The 22,683-nt window shown below is 31.7% G+C and overlaps 1 protein-coding gene across 3 annotated transcripts in view; it reads right to left on the bottom strand.

Moving 5' to 3' along the window:
• The window catches only part of USP12 (ubiquitin specific peptidase 12), a 119,950-nt gene that overhangs the window by 12,603 nt on the left and 84,664 nt on the right, over window positions 1-22,683 (bottom strand). Inside the window, exons 1-5 of one of the 3 annotated variants that reach the window (XM_051986546.1) lie at window positions 22,538-22,613; window positions 16,546-16,759; window positions 13,355-13,584; window positions 4,011-4,087; window positions 3,154-3,237 (exon numbers count right to left, since the gene is read on the bottom strand). In XM_051986546.1, the coding sequence (XP_051842506.1) occupies window positions 3,154-3,237; window positions 4,011-4,087; window positions 13,355-13,584; window positions 16,546-16,759; window positions 22,538-22,567 (635 nt within the window). In that variant the 5' untranslated portion in view covers window positions 22,568-22,613. Of the gene's footprint in view, window positions 1-3,153; window positions 3,238-4,010; window positions 4,088-13,354; window positions 13,585-16,545; window positions 16,760-22,537; window positions 22,614-22,683 lie in introns of those variants that run through there. The other 2 variants (XM_051986545.1, XM_051986547.1) reach the window with 2 other exon arrangements.

Here is a 22,683-nt window from a genome sequence, read left to right as displayed (position 1 = left end):
GCTTTCTAGAATGACTGGTCAAATACACAGCTTCTCCAAAAATTCATTAATGTGAAGGCTAAGGTGGAACTTTAAATTCTTTTGAAAACTTTCTATTCATATTTTGACAATTTATCAACTGAAGGGTTTTTATATAGCATTTAACAAATTTAATTCTAAATTAGCATGATATCTTTCCAGTTACTAAGGAAATCAAAAGTTTTTCAGCTAAGGATTTTCAGGAGTCTTTCTGGTAGTAACTTCTTTACACTGTTTAAAGTTCCTCGGGAAATGATAACAAATTGATGTCAATATCTACTCTTTCATCAATTTCTTATATTTTTGCCAGCAGTTTGTTTAAATAAAGTCAGATTGAAATTACCTCCATTATATGTCATAGGTTCTCATTTTTATAATTTTAATAATTTCTTTGAATTTGACATTGAATATGGTTTCTACTTTTTAATACATGTTCTGTCTGTAGACAGCTGATTCATAAATAATTCAGTCACTCCCTGTTCATTATAAACATTTTATCTTTCTCTATGCTTACCTTTGCACAAAAATCATCAAAATTGTATAAGTTGATTTAATTTGAAGGGTCTTAACAAATTCTTTGTCAAATTTCTCTCTTTCTGAAATAGATTCTGGTAAATAGACTACAATTATCTTCTTGAACATTTTTTGGTAATGTTTATTTTGAATAATACAATATCAAATAATCAAGTGCTGCATTTTGGGATTGCAGGCAGGAAGGTGGAAAAGCGAGATAACGGCAACTGAATCTCAGTTTCTATCATGTTACTGTGCTTACTCTTTTACTTCATATAATTAATGCATAGGTGCAATTGCTAATCATCAAGTCAAGAGTTTTTTCCTGTTCCATTCCCCTGAGTTATCCAGAAGAGCATAAGACCCACTTAATGCACAAGGTAACCATCAACCATGATCACTTTATCTAGACGCCAGGGGGTGAGGGAACCTGAAAGACAAAATAAGCCACTTTTTGGTGCACAAATAACTTCCTGCCACAGACTTTATGCAATTAAAAAATATATAACTAGTAAAAACTGATTGTCCTTTTGTGAGAAGCATTTTTGACCATCTTTTTATTTGTTACCTGGATATACTATTCTGAGACATCTCTAACTTCTTCACCATGCCTGAGGAAGCTTATTATTGAGAAAACCTCATTATCCTTTATGATTCCATTAGTTTTAGTTCTTTACTTTATCTTCATTTTCTGCCCCTCTGTTTGGAGGGTTAATACCATAAACTCCAAAACCTCCATTTAAGGAAAGAGCTCAGCTCAAACATCTCATTCACCTGGTTGAGCTACTTCTGGATCAACTTTGACTTCTCAAAAATATCTGCTTTTTAGCTTCATTTTGTGTGTTTTCTTTTCTCCTAATATTTTAAGCCATTTGAGGGCAAGGATTATATATATATTTTTCCTATTTGTAGCTTTAGAACTTGGCACAGTGCCCAGCACATAAGTACGTAACAAATCTTCATTTACTATTTATTTTATTATTTTTTGTTTTTTGTTTATTTATTATATTATTTTTTAAACTATTCTACCAGTTCCTTAGTCCAAGCTGTTAGGATCTTCCTTATGGTTCCTCACATACCCCCATCCCCAACTCCACTACAAATACTAGAGCCCTCCTGACTTTTTTGTGAGAATCTATTGTCTCTATATAAATGGGACAGTTGAAAGCATATAGATTTTTGGAATTAGTTGCATAAAGAAGATAAAGGAAATGATGACAACTGGTGAGATCCAAGTTTATAAACAAAATAAAAATGTCTTATTACCAATTCAGTAACACTAGTTCATTTGAATATATATCCAAAGTATTTACATGGATAAAATGCTCCACAAACTAGTCTCCCCATTTTGACATTTTACATTACCTGTACTCAAAACCTTCCAGAATATAGTTATCAATTTCATAGCTGCAAAACCAGATCACCAGTGTCCATCAACTACTTATTCTCAACAAAAATCAATACCACAAATACATTTGTCTCCATCTAATTTCAACTAAATTCATTCCCAAATAAGAGAATCCAACGAAAGTTATGCTAAACTTAATTTTTATTCAATTAAAGTATCAAAATCCATCAATTTATATTAAGTTTTTGCTATATATAAAGATCCCAAAGCATTCCAGTCTATGACAAATCTAGAGAATTGCCTTAAATACCAAGAGGTTAAATAACTTGTCTAGGGTCACACAGCTGATGTTGAAGGCAGAATTTGCACCCAAATATAGCAGACTTTCAATCTAATGCTCTTATCACCAACACCAAGTATATACATATTTGATCTATACATAATTTGCTTGAATTTACAAACAATTCAATTTAACCAGTCAGACTGGGCAATAAAGTCAGGCAAATCAAACTATTTCATACTTAAATGGAATTTCACTTTTTAAAAAGCACAGTTCTCCTCAAATTTATCCATTCACTTAACTATAATTTTTTTCTTATATCATTTATAGGGTGAGAATGCAAAGATTATTATGATTCATTTTTTCAAATAGAATAATCTTTTGATAAGTTACTGAAAAAGGATCTCATTTTTAAGATATCAAATTAATATTCCTAGAAGGTCTAAAAAAAATGCAATTCTTAGCATATTCTACTTATTCTGTTACTATCACTGCAGAACTCAGGAATGAAGGGCTTTTTGTAAGTTTCTTTGTTTCATAGATTGCCACAATCAAAGAATTTATCAGCAAGTATCCAATCTACTAATGTTGCAAACATAGCAAAGCGAAAGATCTTCAATCTTCAAATATACTTAATTACAGAAAGTTATTTTCTAAATCACACACAGAAGATACTGTTTTAATCAATTCCATTACTGCTTTTCTTCATTTAACAAAGATAAAAGATTAAGTATTAAAATACTTTCCTATTTTTAAAGAAAAAAAAATCTCTCCTAAATAGTCAAATCTCTTATTTGATTAGAACGAAAACTGGGACAGGTAATCAGACCTAAGATTATTCCTTTTGCAAAACCTCATTAGAAGTATATATAATTTTTTCTTGAGTTTCAATGGTTGCCAAAATATATACATATATGATTCCCATAATTTTTGAGAGCTGAAAATCCTTTGTATATATTTTAATCACTAACATTCAGAAAATATTAAATTTTACCTTTTGTGTGCTTCCTGTTTGCTGCGACATTCTTCGCAGTAATATTTATATTCACTGCATAGAGTTTCCGTGTTGCTAAAACCCCTATGTAAAAATTCAAATGAAAAATTATATTACGGATATTAGAAAATAATGGTAAACATAAACTACTTGGAAAAGAACCTCTTAATTGATAAGAACTATGTGGAAAAACTGCAAAGTAGTTTGGCAAAAATTATACTTTTAGGCCAATATTTTACAATATATGCCATAACAAACTAATAGTAAACATACAACCTGATTATAAAAGGGGACACACACATAAACAAAGGACAAACAAGATCAAGTACTAAATATACCTAAGGCAATCTTAGCTAACCCATAAAATCTAATCTATAATTAATCTATAAATCAAAAACAGGACCAGGAGTCAACACAAAAAACTGATAATTTCAAAATTCTGAAACACAAATTTTTGATCAGAGGTCTGACATCTAAGATATATGACGAACTAACAGAAATACATATTATTAAAGAATTATTTCTAAATGGACAAGTTCTCAAAGGAAATAGGTAAGAAGTACTCAAAAGATAAAATGAAAAATATTAAAAACTATATGAAAGATGTTCAGAATCACTAATAAAGAAAAATATAAATCAACCCTATAAAGTTTTACACAACAATAAGCAAAATGGCAAAAAATAACAACATGGTTCACTAAATAGGGGGAAAAGGAGTGATGTATTTGAAAAAGAATGTGATAATATATTTTGGTGATCTTTTTTTTAAAGTGAAAATTATGTACATTTTAAAAAATATCCCAATCAAAAATATTTACGTTGAATTTTTAAATCAATTGAAAATTATGCAACTATACCTTAAACAGTGAGTAATTGATGTGTTTTGCTCCACATCAACAGAAAGATCTAAAAAATCTTCATCTTTGCTACTTATCTGTAGAAACAAGAGAGAAACATTAATTTTCTCAAGTACTATGATGTTAAGTAGTAAGCTCAACACATTGCATTAAGATAAATATATTCATACAAAATGTTTTAAAAGGTTCTGTAAGTAAACTATAAGATTTAGATTATTCAATAAAAACACAGACTGCCATTCCGTATTTGTAGGTCACAAAGACTCAAAGTATTATTCTTAATGAAAGAAAATTTAGTATTTTTATGATTAATGTTCATAATTTTGGCAATTAATATTATATAATATTTTCTTCAATATACAATTTTAAAAATCACAACCCTTAATATACAATTTTAAAAGCATTAAATCTAAACTGTATCCCATATTATCTGCAGGAAATATGTGAGGTAAATTTTGTTTAAAAATTAGTAATGTAAGCAATATACTTTTAGAACTTTACATTAAAAATAACTTTGGGAGAAATCCAATTCCAATTTAGACAATGAACATTCATTTAGCATATGAAGTAAAAATACAAATTAAAGTCCTAGACTGAATGAAAAAGAAATTGCAAGTAAGAAATACTGTCCTCTCTAAGAGTTTACAGTTTAGTAAGGGAGAGAAAATATGTCCTAGAAAACTATAACACAAAAGAGAATAGCATCATGGGATTTTGAGCTACAAATTACCATATAGAGCATCTAAGTCCAATGTTCTCATACTTTACAGATGATAAAGTAGAGATTATGTAATTTAGTCATATGAATAGTCAACACCAGTCAGGATTCAAAACCAGGCCCTCTTCCAAACCTGCTGTTTTCTCTATTCCCTTGGCAATTTGTCATCAACTATCTTGCCAATGAGAGCACAATGCCTTGGAGTAATTTTAATCCTTTCATTTCAGTCAGTCAATAAGCATTTATCAATGCTTACTATGGTAACTATAGATGCTAAGTGCAAGAGAAAGGGGAAAAAAAAAGGCAAAACCATGGTTTCTGCTCAAGGGGTTCACATTCTAATGGGAGAGAAGATATGTAAACAACTGTACATAAAAGCAATTAAGTCACTTATTCTATTATTCTTGGAATGTGTGCATAATTTATTGCCTGTCTCTCTACTCAGCATTTATATAATTTTCTGGAGCAAAGAGACCCTGCCTGAATAACCATATTTCTTTATCAGTCTTCTCTTCCTACTAAAATCTAGGCTCCAAAGGAAGAAGCAGCAAGTCCCTCCTCATATGAGATTTTCAATCACTAGTTGGATGACTACTCATTGCTCATGTTGAGAGGTTACTTTTACAGATAAAGACTAGATCTATTATCTGAGATTCCTTCTCATTTAAATTCTATAAACAACTTTCAATTTCAGGTATTACATTTTAAGAAGGGCACTAACAAGTTAGAATGTACACAGAAGAATGACCCAGATGGTGTAAGGATTAGAAACAATGACAAAAATGGCTCAAATGAAAGAACAAGGTATGATGAAGTTGAAGAAAAAAATAATAGGGGGAGTATTATAGTTATTTTGAAGTATTTGAAAAACTGTTACATGTAACAGGGATGAGATCTATTCTACTCTATAACTGCTTCTGTTGCAAAGAGACAGATTTTGGCTTGATACAATGAGGAGAAAAACAACAACTAACTTTTCAAATTACAATTTTAATGTAAGTGACATGGACCCTAAAGTTAATTAAGCTTACTTTAATGCAACATTTGCAATGGAAAATAGATATACATTGAAGAAGAAATTCTTGGTTAGATAAGGGTTAGATTAGATGACTGGTCATCTTCTGACCTACACAAGATTGTAGGTGATCCTGGAAAATGTCATAAGGTATTTGAATTTGGTCTTGAAGAATGTGTAAAATTTCAAGAAAATAAAGATTTTGTGGAGGTGGCTAATAAAGAATGGAAAATCATTTCAGGTACAGACAATAGAATAAACAAAGACCCGTGACATTTTTTGAACAATGTTTAGTATAGGTTGACTGGATTTAAGAGTACAAAAGGGAAAAGAATGATTTGAATATAGAATTGGTTCAGAACCACATTGGGGAGGTTTGTGAGAATAAGGCTAAGAAAATATATCAGCAGGCAGCAGAGATTCATTGAAATTTTTTGAGCAGCCTTTTATAATTTATTTTAAAATTTCTAATCTTAAAATTCTAGTTGGTTAACTATCTTCTGTTAGTTTTTGTGTTTTTTAAAAAACGATTAAGGATTGTTCTTTTAATTAAGAACAGAAATCACCATTAGAGACAGTTCACTTAGCAATCAAAAAAAAAAAAAACTTCATGTTTCCTAATTTCAAATCCAACATGGTATCCACTATGTTACAGAGATAAAACCCTCAGGGTGAATACCCTCAATGTTCTCAGTAAAGATAGAAATGATGTGAACTTCTGGGAAAGAAGAGAATATAACAAAGAGATAAGGACAGAGGTTGTACAGATCATAATGGAAATATAATCATAGAAGAATGAGGACTGCTATGTCACAATGAAGGCATTGAATAGTGTTTCTTATTGTTTGCTATAAATGTTTATTAATTTACTGATATGGTCAAAAAGGTCACTAGCGCTTGGAAATTTTTATTACAGAAATAGGTGCCAGAATTGGACTTAAACAGTTATTTCATTAATATAGTACACGTGCATATAAGGAAATTCATTCTACCAATGCAGACTGTTACTTTCTTTGCAATTCAAAATACTTTATGGGCTAATTATGACATCCTATTTTGGACTTTCATTGTATACATAAATCAGGAAAATGTTTGTTGAATTCTCAGGAGAAATTGTGGTATTACAGATACTTTTACTGTGGCCTTTTCTGCTTCACAGACAGTATAGAATAACGGAAGAGGGAAGATAATTGGTTTTTTCCCCTAAAGTCAACACATTTTAAAAAATGTTTTATAAAAAATCTTATACAGCCTGAACTATACTGTCTGCATATATAGGATGCATGTAAGAAAACACACACACACACACACACACACACAAGCTTTAATACCCTAAAATTGCACAGAGTTTTGTGACATCCTGTATCGGTATCATATACGCTGTTAAAAAAAAAAAAAAAGAAAGAAAGAAAGAAAGAAAAAAAAATTATTTCCATCCCTCATTCCTGTTTCTTTACACAATTTACCTCACCAGAATCCCACAGCCATAGTAATTTACATGGCTATAAGCAACTAGCTAGTAGACAGTATACCAAATCTGGAATCAGAAAGACCTGACTTTTCATCTTGCCTCAGATGCTTAATATTATGAGTGTGTGCAAATCATAAAATGAGGAAAATAAGTTTGCATGTTTGCTATAATTGGCAAATGAGATTATGTATGTAAAGTTCTTTCCAAACTTTAACAACAGCTACATCAATGCACAGAGTGCTGGGACAAGAGTCAGGAAGATTCGTCTTCCTGAGTTCAAATTCAGCCTCAGATACTGTGATGCTGGGCAAGTCCCTATGTGCCTCAGGTTCCTCATCTATAAAATGAACTGGAAAAGACATGGCAAACCAAGGTTTTGTCAAGAAAACCTCAAATGGGATCACAAAGAGTTGGGTACAACTGAAATATAAAAAGGTGGCACAGTAGAGAGTGCTGGGTCTAAAGGGATAAAGCCTTGAGTTTAAATCCTGCCTCAGATACTTACTAGCTCTGTGATCCTGGACAAGTCACTTTGCCTTTTTGTGCCTCAGTATCTTCATCTGTAAAATAAGGGAACTGATCTCATTAATTTCTATAGTATCTTCCAGCTCTCTATGATTCTATGATCTTTTCAAATGAATTATTACAAAGCCTGGTGTTAGAGAGTTCCAAAATGATGTCTGGCAGTGATGACCACACAACTTTTCAGCATCACCCCCTAATTTTTTCTTGTCATATGAGTTACACAGCAATCTTTTCCTTATCACCTGATTTCCTCTCAATATCAAGGGCAAAGAAGCATGGCATGGTGAAAAAAAGAGTGAACCTGGAGTCATAGGACTTGAGTTTCAGATCCAATTCCAGCCTTGTCACTTACTACCTGCATAACCTTGAGCAGGAAACTTAATAGTTCTGTTCCAATTGACCTTTTCAATCTCTCTACCCTACCCTTTCCTCAGCTGGTGGCCATGCTTCTTTACTAATAAAGTAAAGGCCATTTTTCTTGAGCTAATCATCTCCCCTTTATATAAAAACCACTGTATTCTTAAGAACTCTTTTGCTCTAATCTCAAAGGATGAAGTGCTCTATTTTCTTTGCCAAAGTTAAATCCTCATTTCATACCCTCAATCTTATCTCCAAAAGCTTCTTTAATTGACCATTCCCTCTCTCATGGCTTTCTTGATGTTTCTTGAACAAAAACACTTCATATCTAACTCTGGACTTTTTCATTGGCTGCACCTTATGCCTGGAATTCTCATGTTCTTGATTCCCTGGTTTCCTTCAAGTATCAGTTAAATTCCCACCTTTTCAAGAAGCCATACACAGTCCCCCTCAACTTTAGTGCTTTATCTCTGAAATTATCTACAATTTATCCAGTACAGAGTGTGTGAATATGTGATCTCTCTCCTTCATTAGGTTGTGAGCTCCCTGAAAGCAAGGGCTATTTTTTGCCTTTCTTGAACACCTAGTGCTTAGCACAGTACTTAATACACAAAAGGTGCTTATATATATTCATATATACATCCTATATATACAGACAGCATACACTATCATTGACTCTTTTTTGTCTAAATTCAACTCAACTCATTTGATTCAGAATGGGGTCCTCCTGAGTATGAATTGTCCAAGGCTTTGTTCTATTCTCTTTTTTATATTCTCCCTCTTTATGATAATCATTCCAATAATTTGTTTTAATTATCACTTCCAATATGTAAATCTGTTTTCCCTTTCCTTCATAGACAGTCAGTTCCCAATCCTTGTCTAGTCTATCATTTCTTGTATCTCTTCTTTCATTCCACTCAATCCTTACCTCCCTAATTTAGGCCCTCTTTCCTAGGCTGTTATAATTTAGTTGATCTCCTGACTCAAATACCTCTCTAATTGATCAAGTTGTCAAAATCATCTTCCTAAGTCACAGTTCTGAGTATGTCTCTCTCCTCTTCAAAAATCATCAGGGGAATGACTATTTATTCTACTATGAAGGATAAAATAAACTTCCTAAATGAACATTAAAATCTTTTTAATCTGTTGTAATCTTTTTCCAACTTTTTTTTAAAGCTCTCTTACATTAATTACATATTTGGAACTAGAAAAATTGTGGTCTAATGCCCACAATTACACAGGCTTGGAACCAAAGCCAGGTATACTGAATTAATTTTCTAAGGTTGCAAGGGTAGTAACAGTATTGGATTTGAACCCAGCTCATCTGATTAATGGGAAGGCTTCTCTCCCATAGAAGATTTTTGCAAATTATATAAGTCGAGAAAGAGTATATAGTATGACAAGTATCTGTCTTGCATAGTATTAAACCATATGCTGAAATAGTTTAGAAAGATTTTTGACAAGGATTTAAAAAAAGTAATCTGATTAACCACAATATCCTATTGTTTTTCTATGTACATACTATATCCACCAATCAATGAATTTAATTTAATTCAGTAAATTATAAAATTCAGCTAACTAGAAAATTTCATTCTTCAATCATACAGGGTACCTGAGATGTTATTCTGACTACACAAATTAAAAATTGCAACAACATACAGTTTATGTCATTGGTGTGAAGTCTGTTTATAATCATCTAAGTTTGAGGCTTGTTTCTTTATAGACATACTTCCCAGGAATTTAATTAAACTGACACCGGATCAAAAAGGAAATAGTTCTTGAGAGCTGGGACTGTCATTTAATCTTTGTATCTCCAAAGCTTTGCATACTGTCTATACTTAATTTAAGCCTCCTGAATTAAAAGGGTAAAATATGATCTGCACAGGTATACTCAGTATTTGTTCCAGAATAAAATAAGGGCAGAGATAAAGGGCTTATTAAAAGCACTGGGTTTTTTTAATGGCTTTTTCAATGTTATATATAAAACAAATACATTCCTTAATCAATATTCAAGTAACCAGAATGTTTTCAAGGATTTTGGTCAAAGGCAGGAAGATCTTAACTTGAAAAGAAAGAAGCTTTCAAAATCATTCTGAAAGACTTTACATGTTTTATTTATAGCTATCCAAGACCCAAAATTATTACAAGCCATGTCTTTTTAGAACACAAAAGTCTTTTCACTACAGGACTGTTTTTTTTTTTTTTTAATGACTAATACTTTAAATAAACAGTCAGAATTTATAATAAAAAAGCTTTAAAAAGCATACAAGAGTTTTTAAAAATAGACATTTCTAAAATCCCATTTTAAAAAAAAATTTCACCTGCAGAAAGGAAGATATATTCCAAAATCTTCATAAGGTAACACCTTCATATCTTTTTAGAAAATTTCTGGAAGGTACCTCATCTAATTTTTTTTTTTTAACCAACTATGGGTATAAAAAATTTGTTAATTAGAAAATTCAACTAATTAAAAAATCCCATTCCCCAATTCAACAAGGTAAATGAAATTCTATTATGAATATATGCTCTTTATAAGAGCCTTGACATGCACATCGTCATTATGTTACTGATATTTGTTACTTTTCTCTATGTTTGTGTCATTTCATCATCAATAGTGTCACCAAATAAATTGATGATGTCATCTTTTAGCCTTCATGGGCTAAACATGCTGCGGTGTTACCTAAATTGAAATTATGGTATACGTTTCTACCTGATTATATTTTTGAATTTTATATTCAAATAACTTATAAAATATTAAAGAACATTATATTTAAATAATTTCAAATAATATTAAAAGACATAGATCTCCCACTCTCTTTCTGCAGAAGCACAAATTATGTCTCTATTGTTCACATAGCTTCTCTCAAAGAATAACAGAATTGTGAAATTATCAGAAACTTCAGAAGCAGAATGCCCCAAATGAGGTCATGAAAAGTCAGATACAACTGAAAATGACTCTTTTTGATTTTCCTTTAATTATATAGAAGGAAGCTGGGTATAATGGACAAGAAACTGTAATTATAGGTAGAAAACTCAGGTTCTAGTCCTAGTTTAGACAAGTAAACTTCTTGATTTAGCTTTAAAATTAAATAGAGGTTCAGATTTACTAACATTTTTGGTTCCTTCCTCTAAATAATCAGCTATCTAGAAATTTGCATATAATTCACTATGGCTCAGACAAGCATAAAGTCTACCAAAACTGTTGTGAATGTGATCTCAGGGCTTCCAGAATTCAAGACCAGCCTTCTATCCACATTGCCAAGTAGTTGCCTCTGTTTTCTCAAAGCTTAATTTATAAGAACTTAAGATATTATGAAACCAATATACAACTTGACTGCCTCATCTGTTTCAGCTGCAAGACAGAGTTCTTATGTAGACTTATTGATAAAGTGTTGATATAGTGGATTGTACTTTTCATAGTGAGGTATGAAATATACCTCTTCCTTCTTCCTTCTTATAAATATCAACAATGAAGCAGAACTGATTTTTTTAGCCTTACCATGGAGTAAATATCATATATATATTCTTAGTTTTTATTTCAGTGACAAAAATTACAAATTTATAAAAGGGAAAAAAAAAAACACTTCTTCTGAACAACCAACTCTATAAACTACAAGTTGGTATTATCTATGTTGTATTGTATTTTTATTTATTTTGTTAAACAATTTCCATTTCACTTGGTTAAATGCATAGGAAGTTTTGTTGTAGGCAGAAAGTTTAACACCTCCAAGAAGAAAAAATACAGAGGCTAGCTAAAGGAAGATGCATCAGGAAACCTCAAAAAACCCCAAGTCACCCCAAGAGAGTAAGATCAACAATAAAGGACAGAAATCCCTTTGTTGAGGACAGGAATTGAATATCAACTCTCTTACATTTCTCAAGGAGTCTTCCCAGGCCCCAGAAGCATGAATCTAATCAGCACCAGTCTCCAGGTCCTTGCTCTTTTTCCCCAAACCTGGGGGTGTTAGACTAAGATAAAAATACTATAAAACTCAACAGACTTTCTTTACTAGTTTGGAAAATAGTGTCTTGTTTTCTCTGGGTCGCCATCAAAGAGCTCAACTGCACATGGGGGAGCTGAGCTGATCTGCTCTAATTCCATCATTCTAATTGCTCTTAATTTTTTGAGTAGCTCCCCTCAATAAACTAGTTTGCTTGTACCATCTTGTGTGAGTTCTAAAACTTATGTTTTGGTAAGAACACAAGGCAAATTGAGAACCTCTGAGAAGGACCAAAACAATGGTCAAAATTATTTCACATTTCCCTACCAAAATTATAAATACAAAGAAAATAAAGTTCAAATGAAATCCAACAACATAACAAATATATTTCAACTGAAAATAAAGTCCAATGGCCAATATGGTATATGCATGAGGCTAAATTTGAGTACTTATAGTATCTCGATATTAGCATGATCTAACAATGTCAATGTCAGCATAATGTAATGACAAAAATGAATTTTTGTTATTACAATGCTTGTTGTGTTTGAACATGAAACATGAAATTAAACATTTAGGTGGAAATTAAAAGTGTCATTAAATCAATTACCTCATTCTCTTTGGAAAATACAACATGACATGCTAGTTTTCCCAAAAACTCCAACTAAAAGCAATAATAACTCTAATATGGTTATATATAACTATTCAAAATTATCAATAATCCACTTTTAGGGTTAATACTACTTTTTGAATGGATAACTGATTTAAAAAGAAACCCAATGGGGTAAAAGAGTAGTTCAAACAAAGACAAAATGTTTAAGTAGAACAAATGCAGAAACAAAGTTTTAGCTAAAAATCAATTGTGATGGAAAAAGAATTAAACCTAGTAATATGATTGATGTCACCACATTGAGAAACTCTGGACTGGAAAAGCAAGCCCATGCAGAACTTAAAGGGTAGAGCAGCCTTAGCTAATGTTTTTCATTTTAAAAAATATAGATTAAAAAAAAAAACTGGTATGCAACCACAGAGATTCCTGTAATTTCACACATTTTAATAACTGTTTTCTTTTTCAATTAATATCAGTAGTGTGATACAGAAACTTGTAAGTTATTAAAATCAATAACTAATCTGATACAATGAGTTTGTTAGCATTTAAAGTATAAAATTTATTGCAATTAGAGAATATGAAACACCTGATCTTACACTAATGTTTATCTTTCAAGATATTATAATTTTCAAGTTCATTTTTCATATTCCCTATCAACAAAATATGAACTATAATAATTTTCTAAACAAAAAGCTGAACATAAAACTTACAGTTTCACAAGTAAGACATCTGGTTTCATTAGTTAATGTTCCCTGAAAGATCTCATGAACCCAAGTTGGGTCTGGTGTGCTGTTGTTATTTTCACTGTCAATATTGCCATTCGGTAGACGGCCATTTTGCTTCTCCTGCTTTCTCTCTTCTTGCAAAATATCAGCAATTGTGTTTAGTAGGTAATTCAAAAACTCATGTGCATCTTGCTGCATGTAGTTGTCAAAAAGTTCTATAACATGAAGACAAATATTAAATTATTAACAGGATAAAGTTTCATATAAATGTGCAATATTAAATGAAACCAAATTTAGAAAATCGATCAAAACAACAGTTTAGCTGGTAACTCGTTAAAGTTATCTATTTGTTTTGATTTTAAAAAAGAATGAGTTAGAAAAAGGAAGCATGTCTATACAAAAATATGAAGTTCAAGGAATACATCCTTGAATAATTGAGATCATTTATTTGAGCCTTTAAGAAAAAAATATATTTAAAATGTTTCTTCGTTAATTTGCTTTCTTATTCACCAAAAAAAATCTTTCTTTTTATTATAGAAATTAACTTATTACTCAACAATACACTTTACAATTCACAGCTGTCTCATATGGTTATTTACAAATGAACAATCACTTTATCATAAAGACAATGAATCATAGAAATTGTTAGGAACAAGACATCGGTATTCAAATTCTTCTAGATGGGAAACTGATACAGAAAAATTAACTAATTAAAAGTCTCAAGAATAAGATCAATGAATAAGAAATAAAAAGCTATATTTTATCAAAAAATCTTTGCTTATTAAAGCAAGCTTAATATAATAGAAGGAACACAAAAAAGGAGACAAAAAACTTGGTTCTAGGTCCCTAAAACTAGACTAAAACAAATACTCTGGTACTAAAATAGCTGAGAGATTTGGAGCAAACCAACTTGAGTTCTTTGGGCCTTATTTTCCTCACCTATAAAAAAGGTGGCACTGGACTCTAAGATTAGGAATTCTAAAATCTGGAAAGCTAAACCAGAACATCACAATAACCTATTTTTGTAATGGACTAGTCACTAGTGAAACCTGTGAACCATCTAAGCTAAGCTGTTATCTCCAAAATCTATCATTTCTATCTATATTTTATCACTGCCTTGCTCACCCAGAATGCCATCTAGTTAAATCCTATCCATTCATTAAAACTCATCACCTTCTACAGAGTCCCTCCTAACTATTCACAGAACTATTTAACTTTTCAAAAAGTTATATCCTATCCCTCCCAAATTGGATTTAGTGCTCCCCAAGGTCACAATAATTTTTATACTTCTTTGTATTTTCCCACAGCACTCGTTAGTGCTATGCATATAGTAACTGCACAGATATTTGCTGATTTTTGTTCATAAGTTTTATAGATTTTGTCATACTTCTTGTGCTTGCTTTCCCAAGAATTACATATAGTTTGAACTAGGCCAAATAGGACCTTTTGAAATTAATACATTTATACACAAAGCTGTCTTTAGCCTGCTGTTTCTTTAGTTTGAATTGACATCTTAGCCAACTGCAATGATAGTAAACATGGCAAATACAACATGTTCTACATTTCTTCACTTCTACTATCACATGCCAAACGCGTGGATTCTAACAAAATTAATTTACATATTTAACAGTGCACATATATATATTCCATGATAAAGAATTTAAAAAAAAAAAAATACATGATTATTTTTGGAATAAGCAGACATCACTGTACTGCATAAAAAGAGTGACATCTCATTGGATTTGAAAAATACAACTGAAATCATATCAAGACAAACCAAGGTCTTCCAGCTTCTATGGGCAACATAGATATGGACTTAATGTATGCATGTGTACAAAGTAATGTGGGACACATGGCTGAGTTAAACTGTTTGCGTTAACAGAAGGATTAATGATAGTGTGAAAGTACAGTATACTAATACTTTTTTTTAAATTCCAAAATGCATTCCATATAGTTCCATTATAACTTTGTTTCAAAAAATGAAAATATGTTCCAAAACTATTAAACACATATGGGAGCATTCTGAACACAATGTCAATTTGGATTTTGGATACACATGATTTCAATAAAAAATTTATTAAGTGCCTATTATGTGGCTAAGTGCGAAATGCTGATTTCTTCTGCAAGAAACAGTAAGAATGTAGGAAGGGAAGTGAGGAATAAGCATTTATATACTACCCAGCCCAGGAATAGAGCCTTAGTAACACAAGGAGAGAAAAATCAAAACCATCACAGCATTCTATTCGTACCCACCAGAACCTGGGCCAAATTGTTGTTATTACCAGAAATATTGAGAAAAATCAACACCTGATCTTCATTTGATTTTTGCAATATGGCCAACATGGAAATATTTTGCATGACTACACATGTGTAATGCTATGTCAAATTGCCTGCTCAATGACAAAGGAAGAAAAAACAAAAGTGAAAAAAATTTTAAAGCTAAATATTTGTTTATATGTAATTGAAAAAAAATAAAAGAAAAATTAAAATTCTTTTTAAAAAGAGGAAAAAAAGTAACACTTGAGTCACAGGGTCCTTACACACAGTAACTAGCTTGTTAGATCTAAACATAGTTCAAGTAGTAAAAGAAGAAAAAAGAAGGGAGGGGAAAACATTTATGTAAAGTTCTTGTCTAGGCAGAAATCTATGTCCTTACACTGAACTTTGTCAAAATTTAAAATATTCAACTTTGAATGTTGCTTGTTAGTTTAAATGCAAAGAACTGAATTAGGGATCATACTGTGGGGGGGAAGTTCAATAGATTTGGGTTCAAATACTGGGTCTGCTATTTAATATCTGCATGAATATAAAATATCAATTCATCTTTTGGGCTCTGTTTAATGATCTATAAAATGGGGAGGCAGACTAATCTTTAAATTCATCTCTAAATACTATGATCCTCAACAAACATCATCTGACTTTCCCTCAAAAATAGTTTTCAAAACAATATATCACATTCTAAAAGAAACATGTACACATAAATCATATCAATATGAAGCTTATAAGAGTACCCAAAATTTTCATTCTCACTAAAGAATACACAAAACTTCAAGTAACTAAGTCAAATAAAATCTGAATTAGGATATCCTGAAAACAAAGCAATTCTTACTCAAGTATGTAAACTCTATAGGACTAGTTTATAATAGATATAAGTATATTTGAAGTAAAAGAATTACCATTTTCTTTTCGTAACCTTGTTATGAACTTCTTAGGAGGTATTACTCCAACTTTTTTCTTCTGGGTGGCTATACTGTGAAAGAGATCTGCTAAGCACGTAAGAAGATTCTCTTTCTTCCTAGGTTGACTCTTGTAAGCTAGAACTTTTTCCCGAAATGGACGGCAAAAATAAAGTGCTTGAAGAACTGAATTGCAGTAGCAGGTGTTTCCAAACTAGAACATAAAGGAAAAAGTCTCTGTTAGCTTTAACAAATTAGTTCTCCAAAAGGTAGTGTCTTAGATCTGGATTTAGAGGAAAAACAAAAGTGCTAAAATTCAGGTTTCAGCATTAAAGGGTCTTGTCTAAATTTGAAATATTGGTTTTGATGATTTTTCTTAATTTCAGGTGCATAACATAGGCCTTGAAAATTCAGGAGAAAAACTAGTCACATTCCAAACCTTAAAAACACTTTATAATAAATTTATCTACAATAAGATTCAGAACTATTTCCTTTAATCTTTTAGCAAAATCTAAAGACATTTGTCTAAATGTACAGTATCTTTTAGCAAAATCTAAAGACATTTGTCTAAATGTACAGTCTCTAATAAAGTTGTTGCTCACTAATTAAAAAGTTAGTATGTAGTAATGTACTTATAAACATTACTGTACATAATGTAGTAATTACTACATTTACCTTCTTGTACAACAAATGATGATAAAGTAAAAAAAAAGGGTCTATGTTAATCTATATCTAAAGCTTAACATCCTCATCCAATGACTATTCATTAAATATTTATTAATTTCCTATAACTCAGGTATTATCCCAGAATTTATAATAAATAAGAATTTATTTAGGAGAACTAGAATTCAACTAACCTCAGGAAAAACAGGTGAATAAAGGGGTCTGATTTAAGAAAACGGAATGTTAAGCGTAAGAAACTATATATATATTTAGGAATCTTGGTAGTGATAATAAAAACACTCTTATTACACAATAAAGTATGATTTTTTTAAAATATTAATTTTAACATTTGATATGTTTACTGGCCAAAAAATGTCCAAAATAGAATTTATTTCCCTCCTATCTTTCTTAACCACTTCTCCTACCTCTACCCACCTCCCTCATTCTATAAACCTTAATCCTTTTGTAACTTCCCTATGAATGTCCAAGGCACTATCAATCCAGGTTCATTTCTACTTTGTTTATTTTCTGTTTAGATTTATCCAGTTCGGAGAGGGGAAAGTTGAAGTCCCTCACTAGTATAGTATTATTGTCTATTTCCTCTTTTAACTCATTCAATTTCTCCTTCAAAAGTTTAGATGCTAAGCCATTTGGTGTGTACATATTTAGTACTGAGATGACTTCATTGTCTATGGTACCTTTCAGTAATCCTAATTTCTTAATTAGATCTATTTTTGCTTTGTCTAAAATCATACTACCTTTTTTCTTTGCTTCAGTTGAAGCATAATGGATTCTGTTCCAGTCCCTTAATTTTACTGTGTGTCTCTGTGCTTCAAATGTATTTCTTGTAAAGCACATATTGTAGAATTCTGGTTTTTATTCCATTTTGCTATCTGCTTCCACTTTTATGCACATGTCCATCCTATTCACACTGTATACTTCCCTCTATGCTGTTTTTCTCTCTTGTTTATTCCTCTCTCTCTCTCTTATATCTCATTGTGGTCCTCCTCCTCACAAGGTTTTACTTTTGATCATTGTCTCTCCCAATATATCCTGGCTTGTCAGTTCTCCGCCCCCTTTTTATTAGCACCATCTCTTTTTACTTACTTGCAGGATAAGATAGATTTGAGTATCCAACTGAGTATGTATATTATTTCTCTTTGAGTCATTTTTGATGACAATAAGATTTAAGCTTTGCCTGCCACCCCATCATCTTCCCTCCATTAATAGTGCCTTTAAGCCTCTCTTATGTGAGATAATTTACCTCATTCTATTCTTCATCCATCTTCCAATACAGTCTTCTTTCTTACCCTTTATTTTGTTTTTTGGAGTATCATCCCATCAAAGTCACTTTATATCCACACCATCTGTCTACATATATTCTTTCTAGTTGCCCTTATAGTAATAAAGTCCTCAAGAGTTACAAATATTATCTTGCTATATAGAAACAATAGGTTTAGCCTTCCTGAATTTCTTAAGTTTTCTCTTCTTTTTTTACCTTTTTTGTGATTTCCCTGAGTCTTGTATTTGGAGATCAAATTTTTTATCCAGCTCTAATCTATTAATTAAGAATGTCTGAAAGTCCTCTATCATGTTAACTATCTATTTTCCCCCGGAAACATTATATTCAGTTTTTCTGGGTAGGTGATTCTTGATTATTTGTCTTTTCTGCTATATCATATTCTAAGCCCTCCAAATCTTCAATGCAGATGCCGTCAAATCCTGTGTAAGCCTGACTTAGTTCTATGATATATGAATTGCTTCTTTTTGGACACTTTCAGTACTTTTTCCTTGATCCATGAGCTCTGAACTCAATCCTTTTGGAACTTCCCTATGAATGTCCAGGGCACTATCAATCCAGGTTCATTTCTACTGTGTTTATTTTCTGTTTATATTTATCCAGTTCGGAGAGGGGAAAGTTGAAGTCCCCCACTAGTATAGTATTATTGTCTATTTCCTCTTTTAACTCATTCAATTTCTCCTTCAAAAGTTTAGATGCTAAGCCATTTAACATATTTAGTACTGAGATGATTTTATTATCTATGGCAATGATGTTCCTTGGAGTTTTCATTTGGGGATCTTTTTTCAGGAACTAATGGGTGAATTCCTTTCCTTTCCATTTTGCCCTCTGGTTCTAATATATCAGGGCAGTTTTCCTTGATGATATTGCTCAGAATGCTTTTTTGATCATGGTTTTCAGGTAGTCCTTAATTCAGAAAATTCCTAAATTCTCTCTCCTTGATCTATTTTCTAGATCAGTTGTTTTTCCCGATGAGAAATTTAACATTTTCTTTCTTTTTAAAAAAAAAATTTATTTTATCATCTTTTTGTCTCATAAATCATTAGCTTCCACTTAAGAGTTATACAAATTCTAATTTTTAAAGAATTGTTTTCTTCAGTGAGCTTTTATACTTCTCTTTCCATTTGGCCAATTCTATTTTTTAGGGAGTTATTTTCTTCAGTGAATTTTTGTCCTATCTTTTTTCATGTTCTTGAATGTGTTTTTATGATTCTCTGATATTACTCTCATTTCTTTGCCCGATTTTTCTTCTGTTCCTCCAATTTTTTTAAATTCTTTTTAATCTCTTGTAGTTCTTTTTAGGCCTGAGATAAAATTATATTTTTCTATGACACTTCACATGTAGTTTGATACTGTTTTCCTCTTCTAGGGTTGTGCCTTGATCCTTCCACTTATTAAAGTAAGTTTTTGTTTGGTTTTGGGGTTTTTTTCCTTCATTCTTTCTGCCTATTTTAGACTCAGTGTTTTGATGGACTCTAATTCTAAAATGTTCCAACCTTTTGGGGGCTCAAAGGCTTGATGCTAGCCTTCACTGGGCTTCAGGATTTAAATGCTTCCTTATACTGGAGAGCAGGTCTCTCTTCTGACCTGTGTACTGAGTTTGAGGCCTTCCTATTGGCCTCTCCTAGGTGTGGGATTTCCCTGCTGGCCTACCCTAGGAGAGAGACTTTGCTGCTGGATTGCTATGGAAATAGGCTGGTCCTGGAAAAGGGTGCTAGTCTGCTCCAGACAGGGCAATGCTTCTGGACTACAGTAAAAACAGAGCTTCTCTGCTGGCAGGCACAAGCCCCTGTTTATTGCTTCAGCTTTGTTTCAATGATCTCATAATTAGCAAATTGAATAGCCTTTTCTTAATCCTCATCTTTCTTGACCTGTTACTCTTGACTGTTAATTACTTTATTTTCCTGGATACTCTCTCCTCTCTACACTTTAGAGAGAGCGTTCTCTTTGTGATTCTCCTGTTCAACTTAGTTGGATCTTCCTCCAGATCATGTGCACTAACCATAAATATATCCTCAACATTCTATCTTAGGTCCTGTTTTTATTCCCTTAGATATTTTTGAGTCATAGACACCTTTGCAAGAATTGTAAAGTCTAAAAAATGTATATTATATATAATATTACAAAAGAAATTAATTCTATTGAAATAGAAAAAAAATTCTCATCCAAGTTCACAAACTCTATAAAGTTTATCCAAAGACCTCTTAAAGATCCATAGATACCAAGTAAAGAACTCTGTTCTCTATCACCTAGTTAACTCATTATTTCCCAAAGGTTCAATTGTTATATTTATGCAAATGATTCTCAAATCTGTATATTAACCTCTCTTCTAAATTCTAGTTTCATACCACCAAATACCTTCTGAACATCTCAAACTGGATCTCACCCATTGGCATCTCAAACTCAACTTGTCCAAAATAGAACTTAATCTCTACCCCCAAATCCTTCTTTCTTCCCAACTTCCCCATCACCGTCATGGGCAATACCATTCTCCCATAATCACCCAGGCTTACAAGCTCTATATTACTCTATACTTTTCTCTTAAATTCATCCCATAAATCCAATCTACTGCCAAGTTTTATCTATCTTCACAGTATCTCTTATATATACCTCTCCACTTACATAGCTACCACTTTGGAGGCAGATTCTTAATTACCTCATATCTGCATCAAGTCTCTCCCCAATATCCAAGATCCTCCCTCTCATCAACTACCAAAGTGATTTTCTTAACAATTAAAAAAAAAACCTAATACAAACACATGCTTTCATAAATCCATTAATGAATGAGAATGCAAAACAAATTAAAAACAGAATCCTCAATGAACCAGGTAGTTACAAGTCAAATATTATTACAACAAATGCTTCTATACAAAAAACAAATCCCCCGTATAACAAAATATTTCTTTTAAATAACTATTGACATCTTCATATTACTTTAATTTCTACACGTAGTTTTACTAAACTTATTCCATTTGGATTTCACCATAACTATTGGTAAATTTTATTATCTCCATTTAGTAAGATGGGGTTAATCACTTTTCCTAGAGTCAAGCATCTAGTAAATGCCTTGAGTGGATCTGAACTTAAGTTTTCCTGACTCCAAGTTTAGCACTCTAACAATCATACCATCCTATCTCTTTAAGAAATAAATTATTATACAATTAAAGATAGTATGTTAGTGCTAAGGGAATTATTTGAAAAGCCAAAATTAGTTAAAGTGAACTTTGAACACTGTGAGAAGATAATTTGGAAAACAAGACAATGATACCCGAATGAAATGAAAGATTATATGAGTTGATGATGCAGGTCTAGATAAAAGATTAAATATTTAGTGAATATATGACTATGAAAAAATGAGTTTGAATCTGGAAGACAATGCAGCAGGCTTTGGTAACTTTAAAAAAAGGGGGAAAGGGGGATAGGAAGATAATTTGTTTAAATATTTTTCTTTCATATGATTAAATTTTCTCATTGGCATGAAATAAGAAACCAAAGTCTTTCCTGTGCCTCAATATGTTAATAACATCCTGGTTTACTTAGGTGTGAAATGGTTTCTCTCTAAACCTTCCATCCTCTACCCCACCCAAGTCATCCCTCCTGTTTTGCAAAAATATTTTAATTTACTTCATTCAGCTAGATTTTACTCATTACTTATTGGGCAACCATTTTAAACTTCAGCTACTTTCTTTTTCTCCTCTTGTTAACCCTTATAAAGGCTATATTTTAAACCAGGAGTTGCCCATCTCTTCCTAAAAGAGAAATTTCCTCTACATCCTGTGATTTTAAATGGGGGAGGGTCCTGACACTTTAAGTAACTGATATATAAGATATGGTTAAAATCTTTCTACCTCTAAAAATCTACAATTCTCATGCTGTTCATGCCAAATTAAAAATTCAGTATTAGGCTTTGGTAGTTCTGTCAAACATGATAAGAGGGAAAAGGTAGAAAGATATTTAATCCAGGAGGGAAAGAAAAACTCTACCATTGAGAATAGATTTTTTTAGGACTAAAAGAAAAGGTATAGTTACCTCATAAAGATGAAGGGGGAAAAAAGTCATCTTGGATTTAAATGAATTCTTAAAGCATAAGGGCTAGAAGTAATATCTAATTAAAAGGAAAGAGAAAAAAAAGAAAAAAACTTATTATTTTATCATAGTGAATTAGTTAAAAGATT

Source organism: Antechinus flavipes, chromosome 3 (assembly GCF_016432865.1).
Source record: "Antechinus flavipes isolate AdamAnt ecotype Samford, QLD, Australia chromosome 3, AdamAnt_v2, whole genome shotgun sequence".
Classification (NCBI taxonomy): domain Eukaryota; kingdom Metazoa; phylum Chordata; class Mammalia; order Dasyuromorphia; family Dasyuridae; genus Antechinus; species Antechinus flavipes.
This window is presented reverse-complemented; position numbering and strand designations above follow the sequence as displayed.